This window comes from Pelodiscus sinensis, chromosome 11, assembly GCF_049634645.1.
Source record: "Pelodiscus sinensis isolate JC-2024 chromosome 11, ASM4963464v1, whole genome shotgun sequence".
Lineage (NCBI taxonomy): Eukaryota > Metazoa > Chordata > Testudines > Trionychidae > Pelodiscus > Pelodiscus sinensis.
This window is the reverse complement of record NC_134721.1, coordinates 32798020-32825013: the sequence shown is the minus strand read 5'-3', so window position 1 is coordinate 32825013 and position 26994 is coordinate 32798020. Positions and strand designations below refer to the sequence as shown.

The window sequence follows — 26994 nt, the reverse complement described above, 5'->3', positions numbered from 1 at the left end:
ACCTCCAGCTCCGGCACCTGGGCATAAGGTTGGGGGGAGGGAGGATTGGGTTAGAGCTGGAGGGAGATGCCTGGCTCTGGAGAAGGGAGGGAAGGGAGATTGGGTTGGGAGGGGGGAGCGCATGGCGTCCCAGCATCCTGGCCAGCACACACTCAAAGCCAGCTGCTCAGTGCATGCATGCAGCACCTGGGGAGTAGCGGCAGCAGCAGCAGCTCTGTTCCAAGACCCGGGCATGAGGTTGCGGGGAGGGGGATTGGGTTACAGCGGGGAAGAGAGGTGTCTGGCTCTGTGGAAGGAGAGGGGAGTTGGATTGGGTGGGGAGGGAGGGTGCGCATGGCGTCCCAGCCAGCACATGCTCAAAGCCGGCCGTTCAGAGCACACGCCCCAGTGCCTGGGGAAATGCGTGTGGTGGTAGCAGCAGCTCTGGCTCTGGCTCTGGGACCCAGGCATAAGGTTGTGAGGAGGGGGATTGGGTTAGAGCCGGGAGGGAGGCCTGGCTCTGGGGGAGGAGAAGGGGATTGGGTTAGAGTGGGGATAGGGGGCTGGCTCTGGGGGAGGGGAGGGAAAAGGGGGCGAATTGGGTTAGAGGGGCAGGAGGGAGTAGGAATCCTGGTACTGCACGCCAGCTGCAACTTCTCAGGAAGAACATGGCTGTCATGGGGAGCAGAGGAAGAGCATGCGCTTCCTGAGAAGTTGGAGCTGGCATGCAGTCCCGGGACTCCTACACACACACACATCCTGCACAGGCAGGCAGCAGGGGGAAGGGCCAAGCGACAGACCTGGTGTTTCAGGAAGCGCACCAGCTGTTTATGGGAGGGGAAGGGAGGAGAGGGGAGGGGAAGAGCAGCCGGGATCTCCAGGTACCAGCTGAGCTGTCCTGTCCCCTCCCCCTGGCCAGACCCCCCACACCAGCACCCACCAGCACCTTGCCCCAGCACTCTGTCCCTTGCCTCCACTAGCACAGTTGGGGACCACATTAGTGAGGCTTGGGGTTTTTTGGAGGGGTTGATTTCAACATTGTCCAGCTTGGAGCCCCGTCCCTGGGATGGTATACCAGCACCTATTTTCTCCCGGCGCGTTTCTTTTTTTTCTCAACAATTTTCCGCCCCAGTACGTGGCTCCTTGCACTCTGTCCACTGCTATTTTGGCTCTCAACGGGTTGGCCATTCCTGGTGTAGTCAACTACACATTGACATCCCTACTGTATACAAAGATATGGTAAAAACTTCCTGCTACTCTCAGCACTGCCTGGGCTGCTTTGTCTCAGCTCTCATCCTAAAGCTGAGAAAACCCTGAGGCTGCATGAAGAGTGTACAGGAAGGGTGACGTCTCTGCACTCCCTGGCAGACTAACTCTATTGCACAGCAGAGAAAGAGGTGCCCCTTGCTCCAAAGTGGGAGGTATCAGGGACTGAAGGGACCTTACCTTCAAAGTGGCAGCATGGGTCCTGGACAGTGCTCCTTGTAAGCTAACTGTTTGGGTGACCACCCAAGAGAGATTCAGATGTCACCCCGGCTGATTAGCAGGACACTCATAGTGCCCACAGCCAGCAACATGTGTTTCTACTTGTGGTGCACATTTTTACATGCTTTGGCACACACAACAAAATTTATTCTGCGCTCGGATAGACAAAATGAGAGGGAACCTTGGTCTTGGAATAGGAGGCAGGATGCCTAGGTTCTCTCCCTGGCTCTGGTGTGGAACTTGGGCAGGCCCCTTTCCTTCTTGGTGCCTCAGTTTCCCCTGCCATCCTGTGTCTTTTTAAACTCTGAGGTTTCAGGTCAGGGATTATTGCAACACAAAGGACAATGGGAGCTTCAAACTCATAATTTTCCAAAGATCACCAGTAATTTGGTGGGAAAACTGGGACTAGAGCCCAGCAGACCTCACTCCCAGCCACCTTACCCCTGCCCACCAGACCTCAGTGCTTTCCCAGAGACTAGAACTCAGGGGTCCCAAGTCCTAGTCAAATGCTAGGCCATGCTGCAGAGTCAATTTTTCACCTATCTGCCCCCTGCAGGAGTTGGAGGAGAATTACACCCGGGCGTTCTCAGAGGCACTAGCTGCTTTTGGGAACGGAGCTCTCTTTGTGGAGAAGTTCGTCGAGAAGCCAAGACACATTGAGGTCCAGATCCTGGGTGAGCCTCAATATCCCTCTGCCTGTCTGATCCAGTCCCAGAGCGGGAGGTGTGGGCGGGGGCTGGGATGGGACACAGGGTTTTTCTCCTCTAGGAGGCACCAGCTGTGTGCCAGTCCCAGGGCAGGGGGAGTGGCTGACTTGGGGGCAGGGAATGGGATGCAGGGCCTTTCCCCATTAGGGCATGCTGGCTCTGATCCAGCCCCAAGGTTGGAGGACATTGGTTGGGTGTTGCCTGCCTCAGGTCTCTTCTACCTGTGACCAACGGTCCCCAGTCAGTGGAAGGGATACAGCATTGACCTTCCCCTCTCTGCAGGGGACAAGTATGGGAATGTGGTGCACCTTTACGAGCGGGACTGCTCCATCCAGAGGCGGCACCAAAAGGTCGTGGAGATTGCCCCGGCAGCTCACCTAGACTCCCAGCTCCGTTCCAAACTCACCAATGATGCCGTCAAACTGGCCAAGCAGGTATGAGCCACCCTGGGTTTCTGGGCTGGGACAGAAGGGCATTGGCACAGCTGTGTGTGTGCGGCGCTCAGAGCTGGGATAACACAAGGCTGTGGATCGGGACAAGGGCAGGGGAGTTGTGGGTTAATTGTTAATTAGGAGCCTTTGAGATGCCAACTGTCTGATATCATGTGTCTCACCACTGGTCCTTTGTGAAGTACAAAATTATTTCCGTTCTGTCTAAACACGATTGCTTTCTTCGGGAGGGGGTGTAATCCCCTATCTAGAGTATCGGTCTGGGATCCAACATTTCTGGGAGGAGTGTGCAGTAAGGTAGTTAGGACAGAAGTGGATGGGTATCAGGACTTTTCCTGGCTCTTTGCGCCTCAGTTTCCCATCACTGTAAGAGCTGAGAATAGAGTCCAGATTCCCAGTCCCGTTGCTCTGACCACTAGACCCCACTCTCCCCCCAGAACCAGGAATAGGTCTGGGGAGCTACCTTGTTATCCACGGTCACATCTCTCTGCACAACTCTCCCCTGGATGCCCATGGGAAGCTCACCATTGGTTACGCTGCTGGCCCTGATCCCACTGCCTGTCGTGCCTCACTGCTTACTTGTACTTGCCCGTCTGTCTCTTGTCTCTTGCCTCATGGTTAGGCTGGAAGCCCCTGGGGGGCAGAAACTCTCTCTCTGCTCTGTGCATCTAGCACACGGGGGGCTTGGGTCATGCGAGGGCTCCTAGGTGCTTCTCCAGACAGACAGACGGGAAACGAGCAGTAACCCAGACCCCAGCTCAATGCCCTTGTCCATTGGACCAGGGTGTCTCGAACTGTTCCCGGCTGACGCTTGCTGGATTCAGGAGCCCATGCTGTGGGTTGGGGCCCTTCCAGGGCCATCCATAATTGGGTCTGGGACCAGGATAACCCCTCAACTCCATCACAGGCCTTGCCCTGCTCCACCTCTTCCCACCCCTGCCCCATCCCCCAAACGCTCACCCACTCTGCCCTCACCCCACCTCTTCCTGCCCCGACCCCTGCCCCTGCTCTGCCCCTCCTCACTCCCTCTCCACTTCTTTCCCCAAGCCCCCTCCCCCAAGCAACGCAGCTCAGGGAATTAGCGGGGGCTGGGCCCATCCCTGCTCTCACCAGCAGCCTCAGGAAGTGGGACGATCTGGCCCCAGCCCACTCCACTTCCCACCATCCCTTCCCTCAAACGGCCTCCCCCTGCAGCAGGAGTTCCTCCCCCACTCACCAGCGGAAGCAGGAAGTGGAGCGACCCGGCTCTCAGGGGAGGAGACTTGGGGGAAGGGGTGGAACCGTCCCCAAACTCACCAGCAGAGCAGAGTGGGCTGGGACTGCCGGTTCGCTCTGCTTCTTCCCCCTGCTGCCACCGCTGAGTGCAGGGGTGGGTCTGACCCCTGCTGCTGGCCCTGGGTCCCTCACTAATCTCCCCAAAGCACGGTACCCGCACAAGGATGACTTTGGACCCATCTGTCCATCTCTGTTACCCGCTTTTGGTAGGAGAGCCATTTGCAGGTGCCCTGGTGATGGAGTAGCTGAATCTGAGATGCACAGAGAATGATGGATCTTGACAGAGCCAGGGCCTGCTGTGTGTCTTAATTAGCTGGCATTCATTCCCAGAACACCTGATCTCCTTGTGGGGACTTGATGGCTCTGCTTGTCAGCCTGATTGCATCCTGTGTATCGCTGGTGCATGGTCAGGAATCCACTCCACTAGTTAGGTGTTTTATGGTCACTTCCAGAGCAGTGCTTCTCAAACTTTAACAGCCCAAGGGCTCCAATTTTGATTTCAGATTTTTCACAGATCCCCAAAACTCCCCACCCCACCTCAGCCCCAGGCCCTGCCCCCACTCCACAGCTTTCCTCAAGGCCCCACCCCAGCCCCACCTCTTCCCATACCCACTCCACACTCAGTGCAGACCCTGACAGGGATAGGGGTCATTGTTGGGCTGAGTGCTGCACGGACACTGACATCGGGGCCCAGAGTGCCCAGCATTGTACAGACACTGAGTGACAGCACCTGCCCCAAAGAGCTACTATCCCAAGAGTAAAATAAAGAGGTGAGACTGAGGACCGCAGTGGGGCTGGGAGTAGCCCAATGTCAGGGGGACTCTACATGCTACCATAATGCATATGATAACACTACAGCTCGGATTTCCTCTTGCGGGGGGGAAGAGTAGGGCCGGACATAAAAACGTACAGCCACTGGCTCTGCTGCATAGGAACACACCTCTTGAATCCTTGTGTGCTGAGTACCCCATTGGGACGCTCCTCCTCTCTGCAGTTTAGTAAATCACCACTGCAGCTCAGAGCCAGGCTGCCTGCAGCGGGGAACTGGGGTAATGGAATCTGTCAGCGGCCTCTGCTGCTGCCCCCTACAGAGCAGTGTGCTCTCCGCGTGTGTGCGTGTGTGGGAGATGTTGCCCCCTGCTGTAGATTTTCAGAGTCCCTGCTTCCCACACTTGAGTCCCCACCATGTAGGTAGGGCCTTGTATTCTGTGTTCCTAGACGTATACATTTACATTTAGCCATATGCAGATACACATTGTGTGCTTGTGTCTGGCTGACGAGCGATCCAGATCACTCTGTGTCTGTGACCTGCATTCTTTGTTTTTGATCACTCCCCCAATTTTTGTGTCATCTCCAGGTTTACCAGTGATGCTTTTGCTTTCTTTCAGGTTATTAATAAAAATGTTAACAAGCACAGGGCCAAGAACTAATCCCTATGGCACTCCACGAGAAACATCCTGTTTGATGAGGATTCCCTGTTTACAATGACATTTTGAGACCAAGCAGTTAGCGAGCGATTAATCCATTTAATGTGGGCCGTGTTCATTTTATATGTTCTAGTTTTTTAATCAAAACATTGTGCGGTACCAGTCAAATGCCTTCCACAAGGTTAAGCATATAACACCAAGATTCTTACCTTTATTAAAAAACTTGTAATTTCATCGTCAGATGATATCATTAGTTTGACAGGATCTGGTTTTGATAAACCCCTGTTGACTGGCATTAATTACATCTCCGTCTTTTAATTCTTTATTAATCAGCTGCTCCATTATCTTGCCCCGGATCAATGTCAGACTGACAGGCCTATAATTATCTGGGTCATCCCATTTACCCTTCTTATATATTGGCACAACATTAGCTTTCTTCCAGCAGCCTGGAACTTCCCCAGTGTTCCAAGACTTATTGAAAATCAACATTAATGGTCCAGTGAGCACCTCAGGCAGTTTCTGTTGAAATCTTTTGGCATTTTGTCAAAAAACTATAAAGAGAAAGTGTGAAGGCCTGGAGCAGGGCCCATGACGCGAGGCTGTGTACAAACTCTCAACAAAATCCAGACGCATCAGTCTGGTGAACAGGAGATGCCAGGTGTTTGTCACGATGCAGTAGGACAGTTAAAGTAGTCATGGTCGCGTCTCGCCCAGTTGCTCAAAAAAAATGTGTGCAGGACAGTTTTCCTTTGGAAAATACAGCTTAGCTAAATCAACAGGTTTTGCAGGAAGCTGTCAGTGCCAGCAAAATATTAAGACGGATTCAAAACGTTATCATTTTGATAGTTTAGAGCATTTGGTTTATACTAATACAACAAGCCCCAGCTCCTCACTAGGGCTTTTAATCCCTTGATCTCAAAGCATTTTCCAAAAGAGGCCAGTAGCATTATCTCTATGTTACGGATGGGAAAACTGAGGCATGGGGGGGGCATGACCTATCCAGAATCACTCAGCAGTATGCTATCAGAGCTGGGAATAGAACCTACAAGTCCTGAGCAACTAGATCAGCGGTGCGCAACCCGTGGGTCGGCTGTGTTCCTGGGGGGTCACAATGCTGTGCCGGTGCCATTTTGTTTTTCCAGCTCAGCACTCGATGTACGCACGGCGGGAGTGGGGGGGAGTGGCAGGGGAGCGGACCGTCACTTTAAAAATTAAAGGGACCGCAACAAAAATTATCCCAGCTTTTTTTTCCTCAACAAAAATGGAAATTCTGGTTCCCGAAAAATTCCAGGTCACCTCTAGTGGTGACACGTACTCAGCTGTGGTAGAATCTGGCTGGTAGAACTGTGTGCAGAAAGTTTGGGGGTCAGGACTGCCGGCTTTAGTCTCATCTCTGGGAGAGGAGTGAGGACTAATGATTAGAGTGGGAGGTGGGGACTCAGAGTCAGGACTCGAGTTCTATCCTTAGCTTTGCTGTGTTTTTGGGAATAGGGGCTGTCAGTCAGATTTAGAAAAAGCCCAGGAATCCAGCGCTGGGAGAGGTGATTTGTGCTGATGCGGTAGAGCATTGTGACAGTCGGCTGGGAGTGGTGACATTAGCAGCTGTTGTCTAACTGTGTCCCTTCCCCCTCTGTGCTGGGTCTCCATTGTGTCTCTGTGAAGTGAGTAATTACCAGACTTCCTAACGAACTCAATACACCTCCCATGCACTGTGGGCGTGACAAGTTGGGGCAGCAGCTGTTGAAATAGATGCCCCCAGTATGAAACATTCCACTTCCAGGACTCCTGTGTTCTATTTCTGGCTCTTGGAAGGCAATCGGATCTCGTAGGGCTGGGCTCTGTCCCAGCTTTGGTGGTTGAAGGAGTCTCATGGGTGGAGTAGGGGTGATTGGGAGTCAGGAATCCTGACTCCCAGTCCCGAGTACGGTGTAATTGCTAGAGCAGAGGGGTGAGAGTCAGGACTTCTGGGTCTGATTCCCAAGTTTGGAAGGTGCAAGGGCTGATCCGTGTCCTCTTTGTGATTTTCAATCCCGCCACATGACTTTGAAGGCAGACAGCTGTGAAATGTGCCGCGGGAGCATCAGTATAAGCCTCGCTCCTGAATTGCCAGTGCTACCTCCTCCTCTTATTATGAAAAGACAAAGCCAGCGGCAGAGCTGCTGATGGGTTTAATTGTCTCCCCCTCCAGACGCCTGCTCTTTGTTGGCCTCTGGACCTGCACAAGACTCCTTGGCAACCTTGTGGCAACCAATCCGTGATGCACTTTAAGCCAGGAGTTTGGGGGAAGGGAGGGACAAGAAGGAGTCAGGACTATTTCCCAGCCCAGATGGTGAAGGGAAGTGGGGTCTAGTGGACAGAGCAGTGAGCTTGACAATCAGTACTTCTGGGGATCTATTCCCAGCCCAGATGGTGAAGGGGAGTGGGGTCTAGTGGATAGAGCAGTGAGACTGGCAATCAGAACTTCTGGGAATCTATTCCCAGCCCAGATGGTGAAGGGGAGTGGGGTCTAGTGGACAAAAACATAAAAGAGCAGATTTTCTGAATGCGATACAGAATAACATAATAGCAGGACCCTGCATTGCTGCCTCTGATACAGTGGCAGGGGGCCAGAGCACACGGGCTGCCGGCCCTGCCCCCAGGGACTACCGAATAGTCAACTAACCGATAAGAATTCATGACTATTCAGTTAAGTGATATTTAACATCCCTACTATGTGCGGCACCCAGAACATTCTGTTATTCTGTATCTCATCCAGATCCCGAGTGTCACTTCCTCTTTGCATTCTCCCCTCACCCAGCTAATTGGAGTCAGCAGCAAATGCCCCCTGTGGGCCACTGGAGCTTGCAAGCCTCCAGACATGTGCCCCCACTCCCACCCTGGCAAGGTGTAGCTGCTCTCTGGGTGCCTCCTGCCTCCCTAGTGCAGATGCAGTCGCCCTGCAGGACACCTGGCACTAGGGGGCAGCGTTCGCCCAGCAGATGCGCACAGGCTGTGGGTTCCATGCATCTCTGCTATGGAATGATGCATCTGAACTACATCCAAAGCCCTGCTGGGTTATTTTCCTTCAGGGACAATGAATCATAAGCGACAGGATAAAATAACAGGCCACGGATCTAGACTTACAATTTGAGGCTCCAGCTCTGTAACCGAGCTCCTGGTTATCAGGGCCCTGACGAACTAACAGAAGCTCTTAGAACACGGTGGATTGAGGTTACCAAGTGCACTAAAGACACCTGCCAGTAATGGGCTCGGCACAGACCCTGAGGGTGATCAGGGGCCCCGCTGTGCCAGGTGCTGCACAGATCCTGAGCGAGATGGGGAGTCCCATGGGCCAGATCCAGCCTGCCTAACAGTTTGATCTGGCCTGCAGACTGCATCTGGTTGCTTTCTATTTATATTCTGCTGCCCAGGCACTGAATTTCCAGGTGGTGGCTCAGGCAGCAGGATCCTATTTAAATGGCTCACGGTCGTGGTGCTACCTGGCAGGGGCTGGAACAGCAAACCTTTTAAATAGCCGCCGCAACCCCAGGTGGCTGCCAGGCAATGCAGTAGAAGCAGGGCTGGGAACCGCCAGCCCTTAACTGTGTTTTTAATTCAAAGCCTCCAGCCCCAGAGAAATAGCGGGAGGCCAGTCCTCAGCTCCGCCCATTCTGGGGGTAGAGCCAGCATGAGCCACATAGCAAGTTCATTAAGTGTCCCCCCATGAAAATTATTGCCCACCTCTGGGCTGGGCACTGCAGACACATGGGTCAAGACCAGGGCCCCCATTGTTCTGGGTGCCGCACATAGTAGGGATGTTAAATATCGCTTAATTGAATAGTTGATTAACCTCAAGAATTCTTATCGGTTAGTTGACTATTCGGTAGTCCCTGGGGGCAGGGCCAGCAGCCAGTGTGCTCTGGCCCCACTCCCGAGGGGGCCCCTGCCACTGTATCAGAGGCAGCAATGCAGGGTGCCATGCGGGAGCTAGTCTGCAAGGGGAACCAGTTTAAAAACCAGCTCCCCTTGCGGACTGGCTGCCTATCACCCTGTGCTGCTGCCTCTGATAAAAAGGCAGCAGCATGGGGTGGCAGCTGCCCCTGTCCAGGTGGGATATGAGATCCTGGACCTGGCGCAATCTGGAACTGAGCCGGGCTGCCTTCCCGCCTGGTTCCTAATACACTTTAAATGCAGAGCCACAGCGGGGATAGGTCCCAAGCCAGGACTGAGCCGGTCTGCTGGCCAGCCTGCTAAAAAATGAACTGGCAGGGGGAAGGGGGAAACACGTGCAGTCTATAGCATTAACCTATAAGCTTTTGCTTATCGGTTAATCAGTTAACCAACTATACTATTACATCCCTAGCACATAGCAGGACAGTGACCAGGTGTAGCAAAATGGAGGCTACAAGGGCCACCACTGTGCCTAGCCCAGCACAGTTACATCTCACACGGGGCCTCTGAATTACACCAGACAGAGCGTTGAGCAGCCCCTGGCCTGTGTGGCGTCCTCGGCCTGGGCACAGAGCACACTTGCAATAATTGGCTGAGAATTGCCTTTCCTGGCTAATGGGTGCTTCTTTGCAGCTTGATTAAAGCCCCGAGACAAATGGCTGCTCACCCTGATTCCCCTTTGCTTTCAGACTCCTTCCCGATGAGCGCTCTGCAAACAGGCTCCTATTTATTCCTTCTCCCGTTCAGCTTATCAGCCAGTTCCTTCCAGTTCAGCCTCCTCCCCCTGGGTAGTCAGTGAGAAGGGTTTCAATTTCCTTCCAAGGGGCTTGACCCAGGGCAATGGGAAAGTGGGAAATAGAACCGTGGGGTACTGCTTCCCCCATTCATTTAGCCTGGGTACCTCTACACTGCAAGCTTCTTTTGGAATAAGTTTCCTGGAAGAGATCTTCTGGAAAAGCTTATTTCGAAATAGAGCATCCACATGACAGGGAAGCCTCAAAATTAGTCCAAGGAAGGCTCCCTAATGTGGACATGCTATCTTGACTGAGAGCCCCAGGAGGCACTGGGGAGGAATAACTTTAGAATGGCCCCGGGGAGGAGCTATTTTGACATAGCAGCAGTGGAGTGTCCACACACACCCTCTTCTGAAAAAGCTTTTTCAGGAACGGGCTTATTCCTCGTGGAATGAGATTTACTGCTGTCGGGAAAAGCCCTCTGTTATTTTGACTCTCTGTCGAAATAACGCAATTGCAGTACGGACACTAGTATTATTTTTCTGGAATAACAGCTGTTATACCGGAAAACGGTGCAGTGTAGTCGCACCCCCTGTCTAGATTGTGTCTCCATTGTGCCTGAATCCATGGCCCGTCTTTCCAAGAGAGGAAGCATGGCCCAGTGGTTAGATTACTAGCCTGTGACCAAGGAAGTGGTCCAGTTCCCTGCTCTGCCGTCGACTCCCTGGGCCACTTGCTTTGTCTGGGGCTCTGTTTCCCCATTTGTAACACTGGGATAATAGCACTGCTCTTCCATCCGCAGGGATGATCCGTGTCATATCAGCACAATGGGGGACCTGAACATGGGGCTCCTGATGCAGAGCCAGGCTGGGAACAGTGTCGAAAGGGCTACATTTGCATCATAAGCTAGTTCAGCCCAGCACTTTGGCAGTATCTGCAGAGCAGCAGGTTCAGTGGGGGATTCCTCTGGAAAGAGGCATCAGAGGGAGCAGATGAGACGCCAGCTACAGAGCTGCGCCATTGATCACTCTCCTTTTCGTTCCCAAATCCCCTTCAAATGCCAGCTGCTTTCACATCTCCTTGGCTCCATTGCTCAGGCACTTCAGCTGTGCCTAACATCTTGCTGCAGGCCAGCACATCTACCATACCCTATTTAGGATGCAGATCTGGGTGCTCTGTGCAAATAAGGCAATGCCCTGATTTGCATATTTGAATATACATCACCTCCTTTGGATACATCTCTCCCCCAGCCCTCTTGGCAGATCCTCCCCTCCCCCCCCCCCCCCCCCGTCTCCTTTTCCCTCTCAGTTTCTTACCTGAAATAATAGGGATTTCTGGGAGCAGACTCCCTGAATCCTAAGGCTCTGGGTCTGATCCAGGCACGTGCAATACAGGGATGGTTGTCCCACTAGTTGGATCTGCACAAGGTCTCAGGCACAAGGGCTTCTGGGAGTGCAACCCAGCATTCGTGGGGCTGCTGCAAACTGAGGTGTCATGCGTGGCCTCATGTGCCCCACCACAGGCAGTAAAGGACCAACTTTGCAAAGGCCTTACCTCTCTTCCTGCAAATCCAGTATTAGTGGGTAATGGACGCTGCCAGGGGCCCTGACGGAGATCCCGTTGTGCCAGCTGCCACACAGACCCGGACTGTCTTGGTGGGTGCCACGTGGACCTGGAGTGTGAGTGGGGCCCCACTAGGCTAGGTACCACACCCCTTGAGTGACAGTCCCTGGCCTGCAGAGCCACAGTGTAAAGAGAGTATGGAAGCAGAAGTGGAGGTAAAGGGGCTTGTCCAGGATCACCCAGTAAGTTTGGTGGCATAGGTGAAATTGAATCCAGGCTCCTAGCTACCCCTCCGTCCCCCCACCCCCACTGCTCTAACCACTATACTGTACTACCCCCAGAAGTGGCGCTAGGACCCAGTGGTTCTGACTGCCAGCCTGGCAAGCCTATCTAGTGTCTATTATGCATGTTGCTACCGGGTATCTTTTCTCCAGCTGCTGATTTGCAGGAAGCTCCAGCCTTGCTGATCCCGCTCTTAAACCCACTCAATCGCCTCGTAATGTGCTTTCATTTAATGATCAAAATGATATTTGATTAGGCTGCCTGCTCTACATTTTTTCTTAAATAGATAATTAAGAGATTATTTCCTCTCAAGTTTGTTATCAGGTAATTTAAACTGCAGGAAACACAGATGCATTTCCATTTGGAGCCGCTCTTTATAGGACTCAGCAGATGATTGGGGTGTTGCTCATCTTTCGGGATGGGGTGGAGATGCCAAATCATGATGCTAGTTTAAAATATATGGGAGTAAGACACTGCTGCTGTTTGTGGTAAGAGCACAGGGCTAGGCCTCAAGACTTCTGGGTTTTATTCCCAGCTGTAGGTGGAGAGTGGGGAGCAGCAGTCATTAGAGCAACAGATGTGGAAATCAGGACTCTTGGGTTATAGTCTCCCTCTTCTCCCAGAGCCTCCTTTTCTATCATTACCCGTCTCTATCCCCTCCCAAAACTGGGCCTAGAGCTCAGAAGTCCAGAATCTCACCACAGAAAAGAGGGCAGAGAGAAAACAAAGGCACGGAGTCGGGAAGGAACTTTCCCAAGGTTGCACAGTAGGTCAGTGGCAGAGCAACAGTAGAAGCTGGCTTCTAGACCAATGCTTGCATCACTAGCCCAATGTCTTTCTTAGCCAGGAACTCCAGTGAGGCATGAGCCACGTTCATATGGGGCTCTCCCTTTCCCAGATGCTTCCTCTCTGATCGTCAGCCCCAGCAGGGGTAGGAAGAGCTCCTCAGTCTCATGCGAGCCAGCGCCAGCAAGGAGCAGATTCTGATGTCTCTTTACCTTGCTTTTCTGTTGCTGGTGGTGGGAGTTGGGTGGGCAGCACGGTGCAGTAAGAACAGATAGCTCGGCTCAACCCCCAAGTGTCAGTAGGTGGCGCTGGCGCTCAGGTACAAGCACTTGGGAAATAACCGCACAGTGAGGGGACGCGATTCCAGTGTTCGGGCTTGGAGGAGGCAGGTTGTGGAGTGTGGTCATAAACCAGACACTGCACTAACTGAATGGAAGGACCCAGTGTCCTCACCCAGCCATCTGCCCTGGCACAAGGACATGGAACTTTGCCCCTCCCACAACATAAGCCCCACCTCCTCTAGGGCATGTCTACACTACCACCATAGTTCGAACTAGGGTGGTAATGTAGGCAACCGGAGTTGCAAATGAAGCCCAGGATTTGAATTTCCCGGGCTTCATTTGCATAAAGCCGGGCGCTGCCATTTTTAAATGTCCGCTAGTGCGGACTCCATGCCGCGCGGCTACACCCCAAGAGAGCAGACATACCCCAAGACATACCCCAAGAGAGCAGAGTGAGATGTTGTTATAATAGATTTCTAGTATGGCCCAGAGGCCCTGATGGAGAGAGGAGTCCCCTTTGGGCCAGGAGCTGCACAGACCCTGACTGAGATGGGGCCTCCCACAGACACAGTGAAAGACTCTGCCCCCCAAGAGTTTCCAGTCTAAATAACAATGGGTGGGCAGATAAACTGAGGCACACAGAGGGACAGGGACTTGCAGCAAGTAAGTAAGTTGCAGAACTGGAAGTACAACCCAGGTGTCCTGACTGCCACCCTTGCTTACTCTAGTCCACCAGACCCACTCGCCTCCCGTTAGCCGAGAACAGAGCCCAGAAGTCCTGCTTGCCAATCATGCTGCCTTGTTAAAGGGGGAAAATATCATTGCTGTCCAGGCCTCTTAACATTCAGGAGCTCTGAACAGTTAAAACATCTTTAATGAGCTCCATGCTTCATTATCCTCTTTATGGCTGTCTGGCGCCCGCTCCCCCTGCCCTGCAAAGAATGAAATGTACAGTTAATCTATATTCTCTGGTCTGTGTTTAATTCCTACTCTTCCACTGACACCCTCCCGGTTGCTCCATTCAAGGATTTTCCTCCATCCTCAGCTTCCCATGAATTCCCAGTCTCCACAGCTTGCGGGCTCCGTGTTTAATTAGCAGGCGTGGGTTGGATCAGCGATGCTCTGTCTGATGTCCTAGTGCTGCTGCAGAGAGAAGGCCCCGTCCTGTCACTCTAGCTCAAGGTCACCCTCAGGGCTGTGATGCGGCCAGGCAGATTTTGTATCTGTAATTCAGCATCTGGGTCTTAAATAGGCCGGGGAATGGAAGAAACAGAACTTGGGGGCCTGACTCCCGGCCTTGGCCCCTGCACTTACCGCTAGACTCCCCTTGTCCCCAGAGCTGGCAACAGAACCCAGGTGTCCTGGCTCTCACTCTAGCATGGTGACCACTCCACCCTTGTTTTCCAAGCACTGTGTCAGTGTTCGCCACCACAGTGCAGCATCTGCTCAGCGGGACACAGAGATGCTGGCTCCTCATGTTCCTTTCTTCTGTGCTGCTGCTGGCGGCTGCTCTGCCTTCAGCGCTGGGCTCCTGGCCAACAGCCACACTCTCCAGCTGCCCAGCTCTGAGAGCAGGGCCACCACCAGCAGCAGCGCAGAAGTAAGGTTTGCAGTATTGTAACCCCCCCCCCCCGCCATAACCTTGCGACTCCCCAACAACTGGGTTGAGCATTGGCCTGCTAAACCCAGGGTTGTGAGTTCAATCCTTGTGGAGGCCATTTAGGGATCTGGGGCAAAAATTTGTCAGGGATGGTTCTTGGCAGGGGACTGGACTCGATGACCTTTCAAGGTTCCTTCCAGTGCTAGGAGATAGGCAATCTCCATTATTTCTATTTATTTAAACTCCCTTTTAGGTCAGGATCCTACTATTACAACACTGTGAAATTTCACGCTTGAATAGCTGAGATCATGAAACATACAATTTTGAAAATCCTACGACTGTGAAATGAACCAGAATGGCCTGTGAATTTGGTAGGGCCCTGCTCAGGAAGGAGCAGTCTGCACCTGCCATCTGGCACCCTGCACCTCAACTGACACAGGGTTCTCTCTCCTGCCCTTCAGTGAGATTCAGCCTCTACACCTAGTGCTGGGGGTGGGGTTCTTGATACTGCAGTCTGAGGATTACCCACCGGCCATTAGGGATCAGGGGAGCTTATGCTGGACACCTGGGTCCCCTGGAATCTCCTGTCCTGCTGCTGCTCATGTGGAGGACACAGCCTGGGACCTTTTCCCAGCCTCTGCTGGGGGAGATGCCCTTATCATGGGGCCTGAGTTCCATCCTCAGCTCTGTGAGGCAGTGGAGTAAACGGAGTATGAACGGCTGCTGGCTGTTCATACTGTGCACTCTTCAGGGAGAGTCTGTGCAGCACCTGGCACAGTGGAGCCCCGATCCCATTTGGGTTTGTGCAGCAGCTGGCACAGTGGAGCCCCGATCCCATTTGGGTTTGTGCAGCACCTGGCACAGTGGAGCCCCGATCCCATTTGGGTTTGTGCAGTACCTGGCACAGTGGAGCCCCAATCTCATTCAGGCTTGTGCAGCGCCTGGCACAACGGGGTCCCTGATCTCAGCCAGCAATGGAGGTTTCAGTTAGGCATTACCATAACGCGTCAGGAGGGCCCCACAGAACGTGGTACACCCTTCCCAGGGCATTGTCAGTGGCAACCTCAGCCTGTTCCTCGCTCCGTGGCAGTGGCCGCGTTCCCCGGAGAACACCATGTTTATTTCTGATTGAAGAGGGAAGGGAGGAGGACTCTGCAGCCGTGCTTATTGCCAGGCTGAAATTACCCACTTATCCCAGGGCCCTTGGCTGAGCGCTCTGCTTCCATTACGGCTAGTTAATATCTATCCTGCAAGGAACCGTTCATTCAGAGAGGCAGGCCTGCTAACTTAGCCTCCGTGCTGCCGGAGAAGCCTTTGTAACCTTACGTGGGTAGAGAGGTTAGCCGATCCCACTGTGGCTTAATGGCTGGAGCTCTGTGCTGGCAGGGAAGAGACCTGAGTGCTAATCCTGCCTCCCCTGAGGTGCTGATTCCCCTCCCAGGCTTAGACTGCAGGCTCTCTGGGCCAGGGAGCTCTTCTCGCAGGCCGACTCACAGCCTCCACTGGAACAGTCAGCATAACGAAGGGTTGTGAGGCAGGATTGGCAGCACCCCTGGGCACAGGCTGTGCAGTAGCGGCACGGCTGCGCAGCTCCCTCCCATCCATCCGGATGGCGTGCGGTGGAAGTGTCTCCTTTTGAGCTCCTGCTGCGAGCCCCTCTCCTGGTTCCGAAGGGGGCTCTGGTAGCGTGCCTGCCACTTGAATGCCCTTCCAGCGGCAGCTAGTTACGTGCCAGTGCTCCAGACTTCCCCTGTTACATATTTTGCCCTGTCCCCCGACATCCCTGGATTTAACAGAGCGTACCTTTGTCTGCACATCGCCTGCTGGGATGGAGGACGCAGCAGCTGGCAGAGAAAGTGCTGCAGTTGCTGCAGTCACTCTAGACGCCAGTGCTAAGGGGGAGAGTGACAGAGAGAGAAATTGTCTTTCCTCCCATCCCCCTCTGTTTACACAGCAACATGAGCCCCTGTCCTGGGCCTGCCTGGCTGTGGTCAGGCCACAGGGATTCCGAGCTGTCCCTGGCAGCAGCCGGGAATCTCCAAGCACCTGGGGTCCCTGGCAGATGCAGGGAAAGAACCGGTTCTTGCAAGCGGCTTGGGTTGAGTTCAGCAGCTGGCTCTCTGCAGGGCGCCGTACGGGAAAGGGAAGCTGAGCTGAGGCAAGGCTGAGAGGTCCAGGAACTGGCAGATTGGTGGGGAACAGGGAGTGTGGGGAATGGCTTGGGGATGGAAAGGCTCCCAAGCCTGTGTCCTAAAGAAGGCCTGGGCCACTGGGCAGAGGGTGGGGAGGGGGGACTCAGCAAGAGGGCCAGGTGGGGGTATCAAGGAAGGAGGGAGAGATTGGGGCAGAATCTGTTGCCTCTGGTTTCACTGCAGCAAACACATCCCAGATGCCCAGTGTTTGGCTCGCTGGGGTAGCTGAGTGGATATCAGAAGTGATGCTGCCATCTACTCCACGTCTGCTCCCACCTCCAACCCTGATCAGAGCAACTGGCCCGTCTAGCACGGCATCCCATCCTCCTGCCTGTGATCAGCCCCGTGACCCATCTAGCTTGGTAGCCCTTACAGACCCGCTGTGGCTGTATTCTCTCCCCAGCAGGGACCAAGTCTCACTGCAAGAAATGCCCTTGGACAATGAATGGACAATGTCAGCAGGAAAGCTGCTCCCAAGTATTGGGCTGGGGGTCAAGACACATCTGTCTTCTAATCCCAGCTCTGCTATTGGCCTTTCCCCTCTGCACCCCAGTTCTCCAGCCCACTGTTTAGACCCTCAGCTCTTTGGGGCAGGGAGCATATCTCTGGGCAATGCCCAGCCCCCCACTCTGTCCCTCTGGGTCATGGCGTGGAGGTTGGGTGGTGGCCCCAATTCCCAGATGAGTTAATATGACCAGCTCAAGCTTTTCCTCCTGCCCCAGACTCTGCTCAGCTGTTCCCTGGCAGGCTGCTGTGTATGAATGTTACATTACGGCTAATCACGCCAGCTACATTAGTGTCACCTCCCGGCATCTGAAACCTCCCTGCGCAGCATCTTGTGGAGTCGAGTGCTTCGGTTGGGAGGGCTGGGATTTAATTAAGAGCCATATCCGAACGATGCCTGATTGCACTCAACCAGGATTCAGCTGCGAGCCAGCCAGGCCGCCCTGAGAAGGTGTCACGTGCTAACTGCCAGGGACAGAACGAGGCCACAACACCGCCGACCCGTCTGCTCGCTTGCCCCTGCAGTGCCCTTCCTCACCCGCCTCCTGGGCATGGGATCCTCAGCACCATCAGCCTCACTTGGTTGATCGGGATGTTGCCACTTACATCCCCGGGGGCAATTCCCATCTCCCATCAGAACCCAGGAATTCTAGCTTCCAGCCCTCCTCTGCCCACTAGACCCCAGTCCCCGCACAGAGCCAGAGTCCTTACTTTCAACCTCCCCCACTCCGACTCTAACTCCTAGACTCCACTCCCCTTCCAGCATCAGAAATGGTTCTCTGGGGCCCAGAGTCCCAGTCACCCTGCTGTAACTACTAGACCCACTCCCCTTCCAGAGTCAAGAATAGCACACGGCAGCCTTGTCTCCCAGGCCTGTGCGCTAAGCCAGACCACGGCAGCTCTGTCTGCTGCTAAGGGACACAGCTGGAATGCTCAGACCCTCATGGACCCCTCCTGTCCTTGCAGGTGGGCTATGAAAATGCCGGCACGGTGGAGTTCCTGGTAGATAAGCATGGCAAACACTACTTCATTGAAGTGAATTCCCGGCTTCAAGTGGAGCACACGGTGACAGAAGAGATCACAGAGTAAGTGACGCCTCTTGCTCCCCTGTCTGCAGTGGTGGGGCACCTGCCTAGGCATCTAAACGGGGATAAGAAGTAGGAAGGTGGTATTAGCTCTGTATATGGCACCAGTCAAATGGACTGTCTAGTGGAGAACCATCATCAAGTGGGGATATTTCGAGTAGAGGTACATGGGGATCTGACAGGTAGACACTGAATTGTGCATTGTTAGGGGCCAGAGGGAACATCTAAGAGAGACAATTATGGGTCACTTCCTTTCTTTTGGAGTGATCACCTCAGGCTCGCTGCAGACTCAGGCAGAGTTGCTGCTTTGGTTTATGTGCCTGTCACATTTGGAAGGTTTGTCTGGGACCATAAGCCAGGCTGACTACTTTTTTTTATAACAGAAGCTGTGACTCTGTGGCATAACTCCGGGAAGGTCACTCTGGCCTTCCTCTCTCAGGTCTGCAGCAGGAATATTTTGTACACTGTGACCTATCTATGCAGCAGCTTGCAGTCAGGGCCAAGACCCCTCTCCTGCCCCACACAGCTGAGGAGTCTTGCAAATAAATAGGACAAAAAAAGTGGGCTATATACGAGCTTGGTAGTCAGATGACAGATGTGAAGGGGTGCTGGTCAGTGTTTTCTCTATTTTCCCCCATCTGTGAGTGGAATAAATTTTGTTATGTGCATCAATAGATGTGCACCACCATTAGAAACACATGCTGCCAGCTATGAGTGCCGCAGGTGCTCTGCTAATCAGCTGAACAGCATTTAACTCTCCCCTGGGTGGCTGCTTAAGCCCTCAGCTTACAGGGAACACTGGTGCCGGGGCACCTGGCAAAAGCAGAGGAACATGGGCTGTGCCAAGCATGGAGGCATGGCCCAGCCTGTGGGAGAGGGAATGAAAGGAGGCAGTGGCGTAGTGAGAGGGGACTGGGGGCGCCACGCTAGGGGAGCACCAATTTAGCTGCCAAAAGTTGTGGTGGTGTTTGCTTTTTTATGATGATTTCCTATTTTGTATGTATTCCAACAGTCGACTGTGAAAAGGTGTCAGCAAAACCTTCAAAAAGTGAACAGGATGATAGTTATGTTATACTGCAAATGTCGAGGTTACACTGCATGTGTTTTAGCTCGAATGGCAGCAGGAATATGCTCCACCCAATCACCTCAGTTCGCGTGCATTTGGAAGTAATCCAAAAAAAGTGAACAATGTAAATTTTGGTAGCTAAATTGGCGCCTCCCTAGCGTGGTGCCCGGGGGGCAACTCCCCGCCCCCTTGCTATGCCACTAGGAGGAGAAGGGAGGGGGTGGCAGGGTGTGAGAAGGTGGTGTGTGGTGGGATGGGGAAGGAGGTGTCTTGAATCCAAATGCTGCTTGCTTCCCTATCTCAGACCCATGTGCCCATCTAGCTCGGCCTCCCATCCTGCTACCCCAGATCAGAGTAATGGGCCCAGCTAGCCACGTATGCCCCAGCACTTCTCTTTTCCTTTGGTGCAGGGCGCTTGTTGGTCTGCGTTTGGGCAGCACCTGGCACCGTGGGTCCCGGCTCATGCCCTAGGTATAACGTAAGCCACACTTCATCAGAGGAAAAGCTGGGTAGGCTAGAGTAGCCCTGAGCTGTGGCTCATAGCCCGGTGTAATACGCGCCGGAGAGCTGAGTATCTGCAGAGCTGAGACCATATCTGGTTGCTGTGGTATGAGAAGGCAGCTCCGCAGGGCATTGAATGGTGGATGTTGCATTTGCTGTTAGCTGCAGACCTAGCCTTTGAGCTGACCTCACCGCATGCACCTCCCCGGAGCTGGGGCATGTTTTCACACCCAGCTTACGACACAGCACTCTAGAGGAGCAGTAGGAACTAGGAATGTAAAATCCCAATGAATCAATTAAATGATTAACCTACTAAACAGAGTTGGTTACCCTAACATTTAACCGGTTAACCAACTAAGCAGGGTTGGGGCTGCTTCTGCTGCTGCTGGCAGGCTCCCATTCTCAGTGCTGGCTGTGATCAGAACTGGTTAACTGGTACCTGGTAAGCATCATGCAGTAAGGGTGATGCTTACCGGGTAACTGGTTAACCGGTTACCAGTTCACATCCTGAGTGGGAACCCATGAACGGTGCTGAGAGGGGAAGAAGGAAATCCTTCCCCCCGGCTTGGTTGGGTTTTAGCAGAACTGCCACCACCAACATCGGAGGCTCTCGGGCGTTCCACATTCTCATGTCAGATCATCTCGAAAATCATCAGGTTGGTGTAGAAAAAAATCAGAAATCCACTGAAATAGCATCATGTTGACTTTAAAAAGCACCAACATTGGCTTAAACAATATGCGCTTATTCTTTAAAATTATGAAATTTCTCCCTATCTGGGAGGGTTAGAAAATTACTTCAAAAAAGGAAAAAAATGAGTTTCTCACATATTCACGACTCCAGGAGCTGTGCTTTACGGAAAGCACTAAATATCGGGAGACTCAACACTGTGGGTGCCTGAGTCATGCTATGTGCTGAAATTGTGATTCCCTGATGAATTATTGTTTCTATAGAAGGTTTGCCCACGTTTGATTTGAATGTTTAATTTTTTATATTGACAGATAATAGTGATGTTTATTTTAAAGCTTTGTACAATTTGTATCGATTTAAATGTTCACAGCTGCAGCAAATTCTGGGGGGTGTCAAAGAATGGGGGAGAGAGAGGGTGATTACTGAGTGACAGTAGATGTTGAGATTCAAAAAGTTAATGTTTTACAGCCATTAAAACACATCGTATCTCCAAATACACAAAGTAAATCCCCAGAAATCACCCTGGAGTGCATTTCCAAGCAGCATTTTTCTTGCATTGCCCATCTGTGCGTTTTGGCTATTGCAACAGGAAGTGTTTTTGCATCGGTGTGTGTGATAAAACCACCAACATTTACTGATTACAGATCTCAGCCTTTCAAGCCTATTTAGATGATGGTAGCAATCGGAAGGTCCAAATGAGACACATACACCCTGTTGTGCTTGTGCTGTACACGCTCCCCTGACTATAGCTGGGGCCCAGAACACTGCACAAGTGATTGCTCCAAACCTGTACATAAATAATGGATGCTAAATCACTCCAGCGTGGAAGTAGGATGGCCCAGTGGTTAGGACACGTGCTGAGGACTTGAGAGACTACGGTTCACTCCCTGCTTTACTCCAGACACGGACATGTCACCCAGCCTCTGGGTGCCTCATTTGACCTATTATATAACAGAGCTCTCTGCTCTGCCCTGCCCTTTTGGGCTAATACATCACTGCTCGGGAGGCACTCAGACAGTGTAGCGTGTAAGTGCCAGCAATGGACCCCACCAGATCTGAGACCAGCTGCATGGTTATGGAAACCGCCTCCCACTCAGGTGCTGCCTAATTCTCTGCCAGTCAGCACACACTCTGCTGGTGCCACACCACAGCTTACAGGCAGCTCAGAGCTTCACAGCCAAGAAGCGGGATTCTCACACTGTATTTCCTCCTTAATTTGCCAGTAGGGCCTGATCCTGCAGGTGTGCTCTGAGCATGCTCAGGATCAGGCCCTGTGCAAAGGAAAGCATGTGTGTAAGTCTGGGCCAGGAATGTACCTGGGCTGTGAGAGATGCAGGTTTGAATTCCAACTCTGCCTGAGCCCAAGCAAGGACTCAGCTGCAACTTTCTACAGCCCTGGGCAGAGCTCTGAATGCTGAGCTCTTGGCCTTTTGAGACTTGCCCTGTGAAAGGGTAGTCCTGTCTCGGACAGCTAACTCCAGGAGAGGGTTCGCAGGTGAGGTGCTGAGTCCTGCCCTTTCCCTCTGCATTTTACTCCTGCCGAGCTGAGCTGGCTCCCTGCACAACTGCTGGCTTCTGAGCCTCCTTTCCTTCCTTGACTCCTTACTCGGACCCAAGAGTTCCACTGGGCAGCAACCCAGCAGCCCTTAGTGTAGGCGCTGCAGCCTGACACTCTGTGAATCTAGCCCTCCTCTTGCTCCAGGGTTTGTGACGGAGCAGGGGCTTGAACCCAAGTCACCCTGAACTGCTGCACCCGTGAAATGGGTGAAAATGAGGCCAGGATAATTTGTGGCCTCCTGGGTGGTGAATGTAGCTCCAGGTGACTCAGGCTGAACAGCCACTGAGTGCAGCAGCCTGTCTCCGCCAGTGCCCAGCACTAGATGGCATGTGTTAGACACACACCAGATACTGGACTTAATTCAGGGGGAGCTGGAAGAAATGGAATGGCCTGGGATAGACAGCAGGCCAGACCAATGCTCGGAGGTACCTTCCGACCTTACAATCTGTGGATCTGTACTTCACAGGAGTGCGCTTCCAAGCCTTTTTCCAACTTTGGGTTTCTTGGGAAGCCGGGCTCATTTGAGCAAGGTGCATTTTCCTTCAGCTGGAGGCCAGGTTGTGTGTTCTGGGACAAGAAATATCAGCTGCACCTACTGGGGGTGGGTGTGGGGGTGTGGGCAGGGCTGTGTCTGGGGCTCTGGAAAGGAGTCAGATCCTGGTGAAAACCAGCTGTGAGCTCCCAGTGGGAATGGGGGCCAAGAGGAAATGCAGTTTGGGGTGGATCCGGGGGCAGCACTGAGTAGGAGCAGGGAGGAGGCCTCATGGCACCAGTGACTGGGATGCAGCATTGCAGAGAAAGAAGCATAAGAGGGATCAGAGGGCTGGAAAACTCTGAGACTTCTTAGCTATTTCTGCTGAATAAAACAAGGCTGGCTGGCCTACGAAGCTCCCTGTTACAGTCTCATAGACCTGGGGAGGGTGGCAGCTCTGGACTGCAGCTGTGGGGAGTGGCTCGAACACTCTGCCCATTTTGGAAGGGCTGGATGCTACTGCCAGTTGGCTGGTCCAAGTCATCGCTCCTTCCTGGTCTCAGCATCTCTTTGTCGCACAGTGGTAACGGCAGCTCATCTCACTCTTAGGGAGGGATCCCATATGTCTCCCACCCCAGAGTACCCTGCATCTCAGCCCCTGGCGAGAAGTCCTGTACAATGCACGGAGCACGGCCATGTCTAGCAAGTTTATTGGCAAAGCCAAGCGCAGTAATGAATGTGAAGTTGTTATCAATTAGCTGGCAATTGGAGATTAGGAATGGGTAAGGGGGGTGCTGTGTGTTTCCAGGGGCATTAGCAATGCCATAAATCCTTGTCAGCACTGGACATATGCAACCAATTACAAAAATTAGCACTAATTAGTGGGACAGAGCCTCTGGCTTCACAGTTTCCCCAAGCAGCAGTCTGCTCCCAGGGAAGCTCTAGCCAGACCATGTGTTCTGATGACAGCTTGCAGGCGTTCTTGGCTGCAGAGGGGCCAATGTGTGCCTGCGGGGAGGGAGGAGGCTCTGCTTTCGGAGGGTTTTCTCTCCCCAGGCTGTCTGGCCTCAGGGCTCTCCCGGAGATAGGTACACACAGGGTATACAGATCATGGTCAGGGAGGTTTCCCAACTAGGACACTGCTCCACTGTTTGCCAAACTAATCTTAGTTTGTGTTAGTGTCCTACAGCGCCCCCTGTTGAGAGAGCTGGCACTGGGTTAGCCAGCAGCTCCCCCACAGCCACTGCTGCCTTGCTACCTTCAGCGCCCCCTGGTGGGCCTGGAGTAGCTGGACACTCCCTCCACAGCCAGGCCAGCACTGGAGTATCCTGGAGTATCCCCTACAGCCAGTGCGCCTGCCTTGCTCCCTACAGCGCCCCCTGCTGGAACAGGCCAGCACTGGAGTATCCCCTACAGACAGTGTGCCTGCCTTGCTCCCTACAGCGCCCCCTGCTGGGACAGGCCAGGACTGGAGGAAGCAGAAGTTCCCCCACAGCCAGTGCATCTGCTCCATACAATGCAGGGGTACTGGAGTAGCCAGGCACAGATGACCCCTCTCCCTCCAGCACCTCTCCCCTGAAGATGGTGCTAGTCACTTGGTGTCCATGGTCACAAGCTGGAGAGTAACGAGGGAGGATTGAGGCCTAATTTCCAGCTGACCAGAGTGTCTAGCCACGGCCCCATGGCTGGGGGTGCCGGCGTGACACGCGGGAGGCCAGAGTCTCCAGCAGTGAATGTTCCTTTGCTGGTGCTGGGAAGCAGAATCCCTTTGAAGTTCCAACCCAGGGAGCTGGGCTGAATATAAATCACTTAGCCTGCATGGCTCCAGCAACTACAAGGGAATGAGGTTCCAGCTCCACAGACCTAACTGAAGTGCTCATGACCCTCCCAGCCTTCTCTCTCTGCACCTGTCAGGCCAAGCCAGCCTCTTTCCTGCACGGTGTTGCAGGGAACTATTTGATTCTCAGAGTCATGGAGGCATGGAAGGTGAAGGATTGGAAGGGCTTACAGTCCCCCTACCCCCTTCTAACCACCAGAATTTATTTCCCTCCCAGACCTGAGATAGAACCCAGGAGTTCTAGCTCCGAGATACCATCCCCACTAACTGCTTTAATTTGTGGCATTGCTTGGTGGCTGTCAGTGTCACATGGTTCAGCTCAGGTGCAGTTCCACTGTTGTATACCAGGGTTGCCAGGTATCTGGTTTTCAACCAGAGCACCCAGTTGAAAAGAGACCCTGGCAGCTCCAGGCAGTGCTGCTGACTGGGACATTACAAGTCCAGTTGGCGTGGGATAGGCAGGCTCCCTAACCAGTGCTATGGTTTCCAGGAAATGGCCAGCATGTCCCTCTGGCTCCATGGCATAAGGACGGCCATGGGGGCTCTACGCACTGTCTAGAGCCCCCTTCTGCACCCCAAGCCCCTCATTCCCAGCCAACCCTGGAGCCTGCACCCCCACAGCCAGAGCCTTCACCCTCTCCTGCACCCCAACCCCTCACCCCCGTCCAGTGAAAGTGAATGAGGGTGGGGGAGGGCGAGTAACAGTGGAAGGGGGGGTGGAGTGAGCAGGGAGCGGGGCTCAGAGACGGAATGGGGCCAGGGTGTTTGGTTTTGTGTGATTAGAAGATTGTCAGCCCTATTGTATACAGCAAGGGCATTGTGAGGGGGGTACGTGGGTAGGAGGGACTGGCCAGCAGCTTGTGGGCTGACTACCAGAAGGCGGGTCTGACGCCCACAGCAGGAGTCCAACTTCCCCACACTGTCTGGCAGCAGTGGGGGAAGTGGAGCAAGGCAGCCCCAGCTCACTCTGGTTTCCAGCGTATTGCCCCGGGGGAAGGGGCGGGCTTGTCCCTGCACTCACTGGTGGGAAGTGGAGCCATGTGGCTGAGGGAGCAAAGTGACCTGGGCCACGTTGCTCCACTTCCCCTGCCGCTGCTGGTGACTGCGGAGAGGGGCCAGACCCCGCAAAGTCCCCTGGGCTGCATCGGTTGAGGGAAGAGACAGGGAGAGGGTGGAGCGGGGCAGGGGAAGAGGCAAGGCCTGGGAAGCAGGGGGTTGTCCAGGGCCTTTCCTGGACTGGGGAGGGACGCCATTGCCTCCTAGGTTCCCCTCATCTGCTGCCTCTGGTTTATACTGGGAGCAAATCCTTTTAAATGAGACGGTTGTCAGGCAATGTGCTCTAATGGCTAAGAGAGTGGACGGGGTGGTGGGATTTCAAGACTCTTGGATTGTTTCTAACTCTGGAAGGGGAGTGGGGCCTATTGATTTGGAGCAGAGGTGAACTGAGAGCCAGGAAACCTGCTTCTGTTCCTGGCTCTGCTACTGCCCTGGGGGAAAATCTATTTGCCTCTCTGTGACTTAGTGTCCCCGCCCACCTGTTGTCTCTTTAGGTGGTAAGAACATCTGGACAGAGATGGTCTCTGTGTTTGCACTACTGTGGGCCCCAGACTCCATCAGGGTCTATGCAGCACTTGGCACAGCATCTGGGACGTCTACAGTGTGATAATAAATGTGAATTCTGTGCCAAAGCCACTTCTCTCCTAGCCCTTTGTGTGTGTGTGGGGGGGGAGGAATCTAGCTGTAGATTATAATGAGAACCCCCAGTCATGCCCCATTGTTGTTCATGCTCCGTAGCCACCCTACCCTCGTGCTATGGATTGAGTGCAGGTGGAGCCTTGCCTAAAAATAGCCACGTAATGCTCTTGAAATCGGCTCTCTTCCTCCACCCTAGCATGCATCCGGCTCTCCATTGTGCAGTGGCAGGCGCTGCTGCTTGTGGTTAGAGAAACTCTCCCACCTCCTTGTTGCTTTTATTTTCCTGTCTGGTTTTTTTCGTGAATTGGGTGAGAGTCCAGGCTGATCCAGGGAGCCTGCCTCACCTTTCCTCTTCGCTTCAGTTATCTGTGGGGGAAGTGGTGGGGGCAGCAGGAAGTTCTCTCCTGTCTTGGGTGGCTGAGGGGCTTCGGACTGATTTTTGTACATGGACCCAGTCACCTCCTCAAATCACTAGTCTCTGCTCCTGTCCCAGACCTTGGGAGAGAACCCAGGAGTCCTCGCTCCCAGCCCTCCTGCTCAGACCCATTACACTCTTCTCCTGGGTGAGGAGTCCTGGCAGCGAAGTGGGGTCCAGTGATTAGAACAGACGACTGTGGGGGTCAAGCCTCTGAGATTCTGTTTCCATCTGTGGGAAGACAGTGATGTCTAATGGTTAGAGCAGGAAGTGCTGGGAGTCAGCTGGCTCTGCGAGGGCAGTGGGGTGTAGTGGATTAGAGCTGAGGACCTGGGAGCTAGGACCCCTAGGCTCTATCTCTGCTCTGCTGCAGACTTTGGGCAAGTCACTGAGGGTATGTCTAGACTGCAGAGCTTTTCCGGGATATCGGAGGTTTCCCGGAAAAGCTCTGCCACGTCTAAGGAACGCATCTGGTTTTCCGAA

At 53.5% G+C, this 26994-nt stretch overlaps 1 protein-coding gene across 14 annotated transcripts in view; it reads left to right on the top strand.

Moving 5' to 3' along the window:
• Window positions 1–26994, top strand: part of PC (pyruvate carboxylase) — a 238139-nt gene that overhangs the window by 105472 nt on the left and 105673 nt on the right. For all 14 annotated transcript variants that reach the window (XM_075939017.1, XM_075939025.1, XM_075939016.1 and 11 more), the window contains 3 exons: window positions 2021–2138; window positions 2454–2605; window positions 18161–18279. In XM_075939017.1, coding sequence (XP_075795132.1) covers window positions 2021–2138; window positions 2454–2605; window positions 18161–18279 — 389 coding nt within the window. The remainder of the gene's footprint in view (window positions 1–2020; window positions 2139–2453; window positions 2606–18160; window positions 18280–26994) is intronic.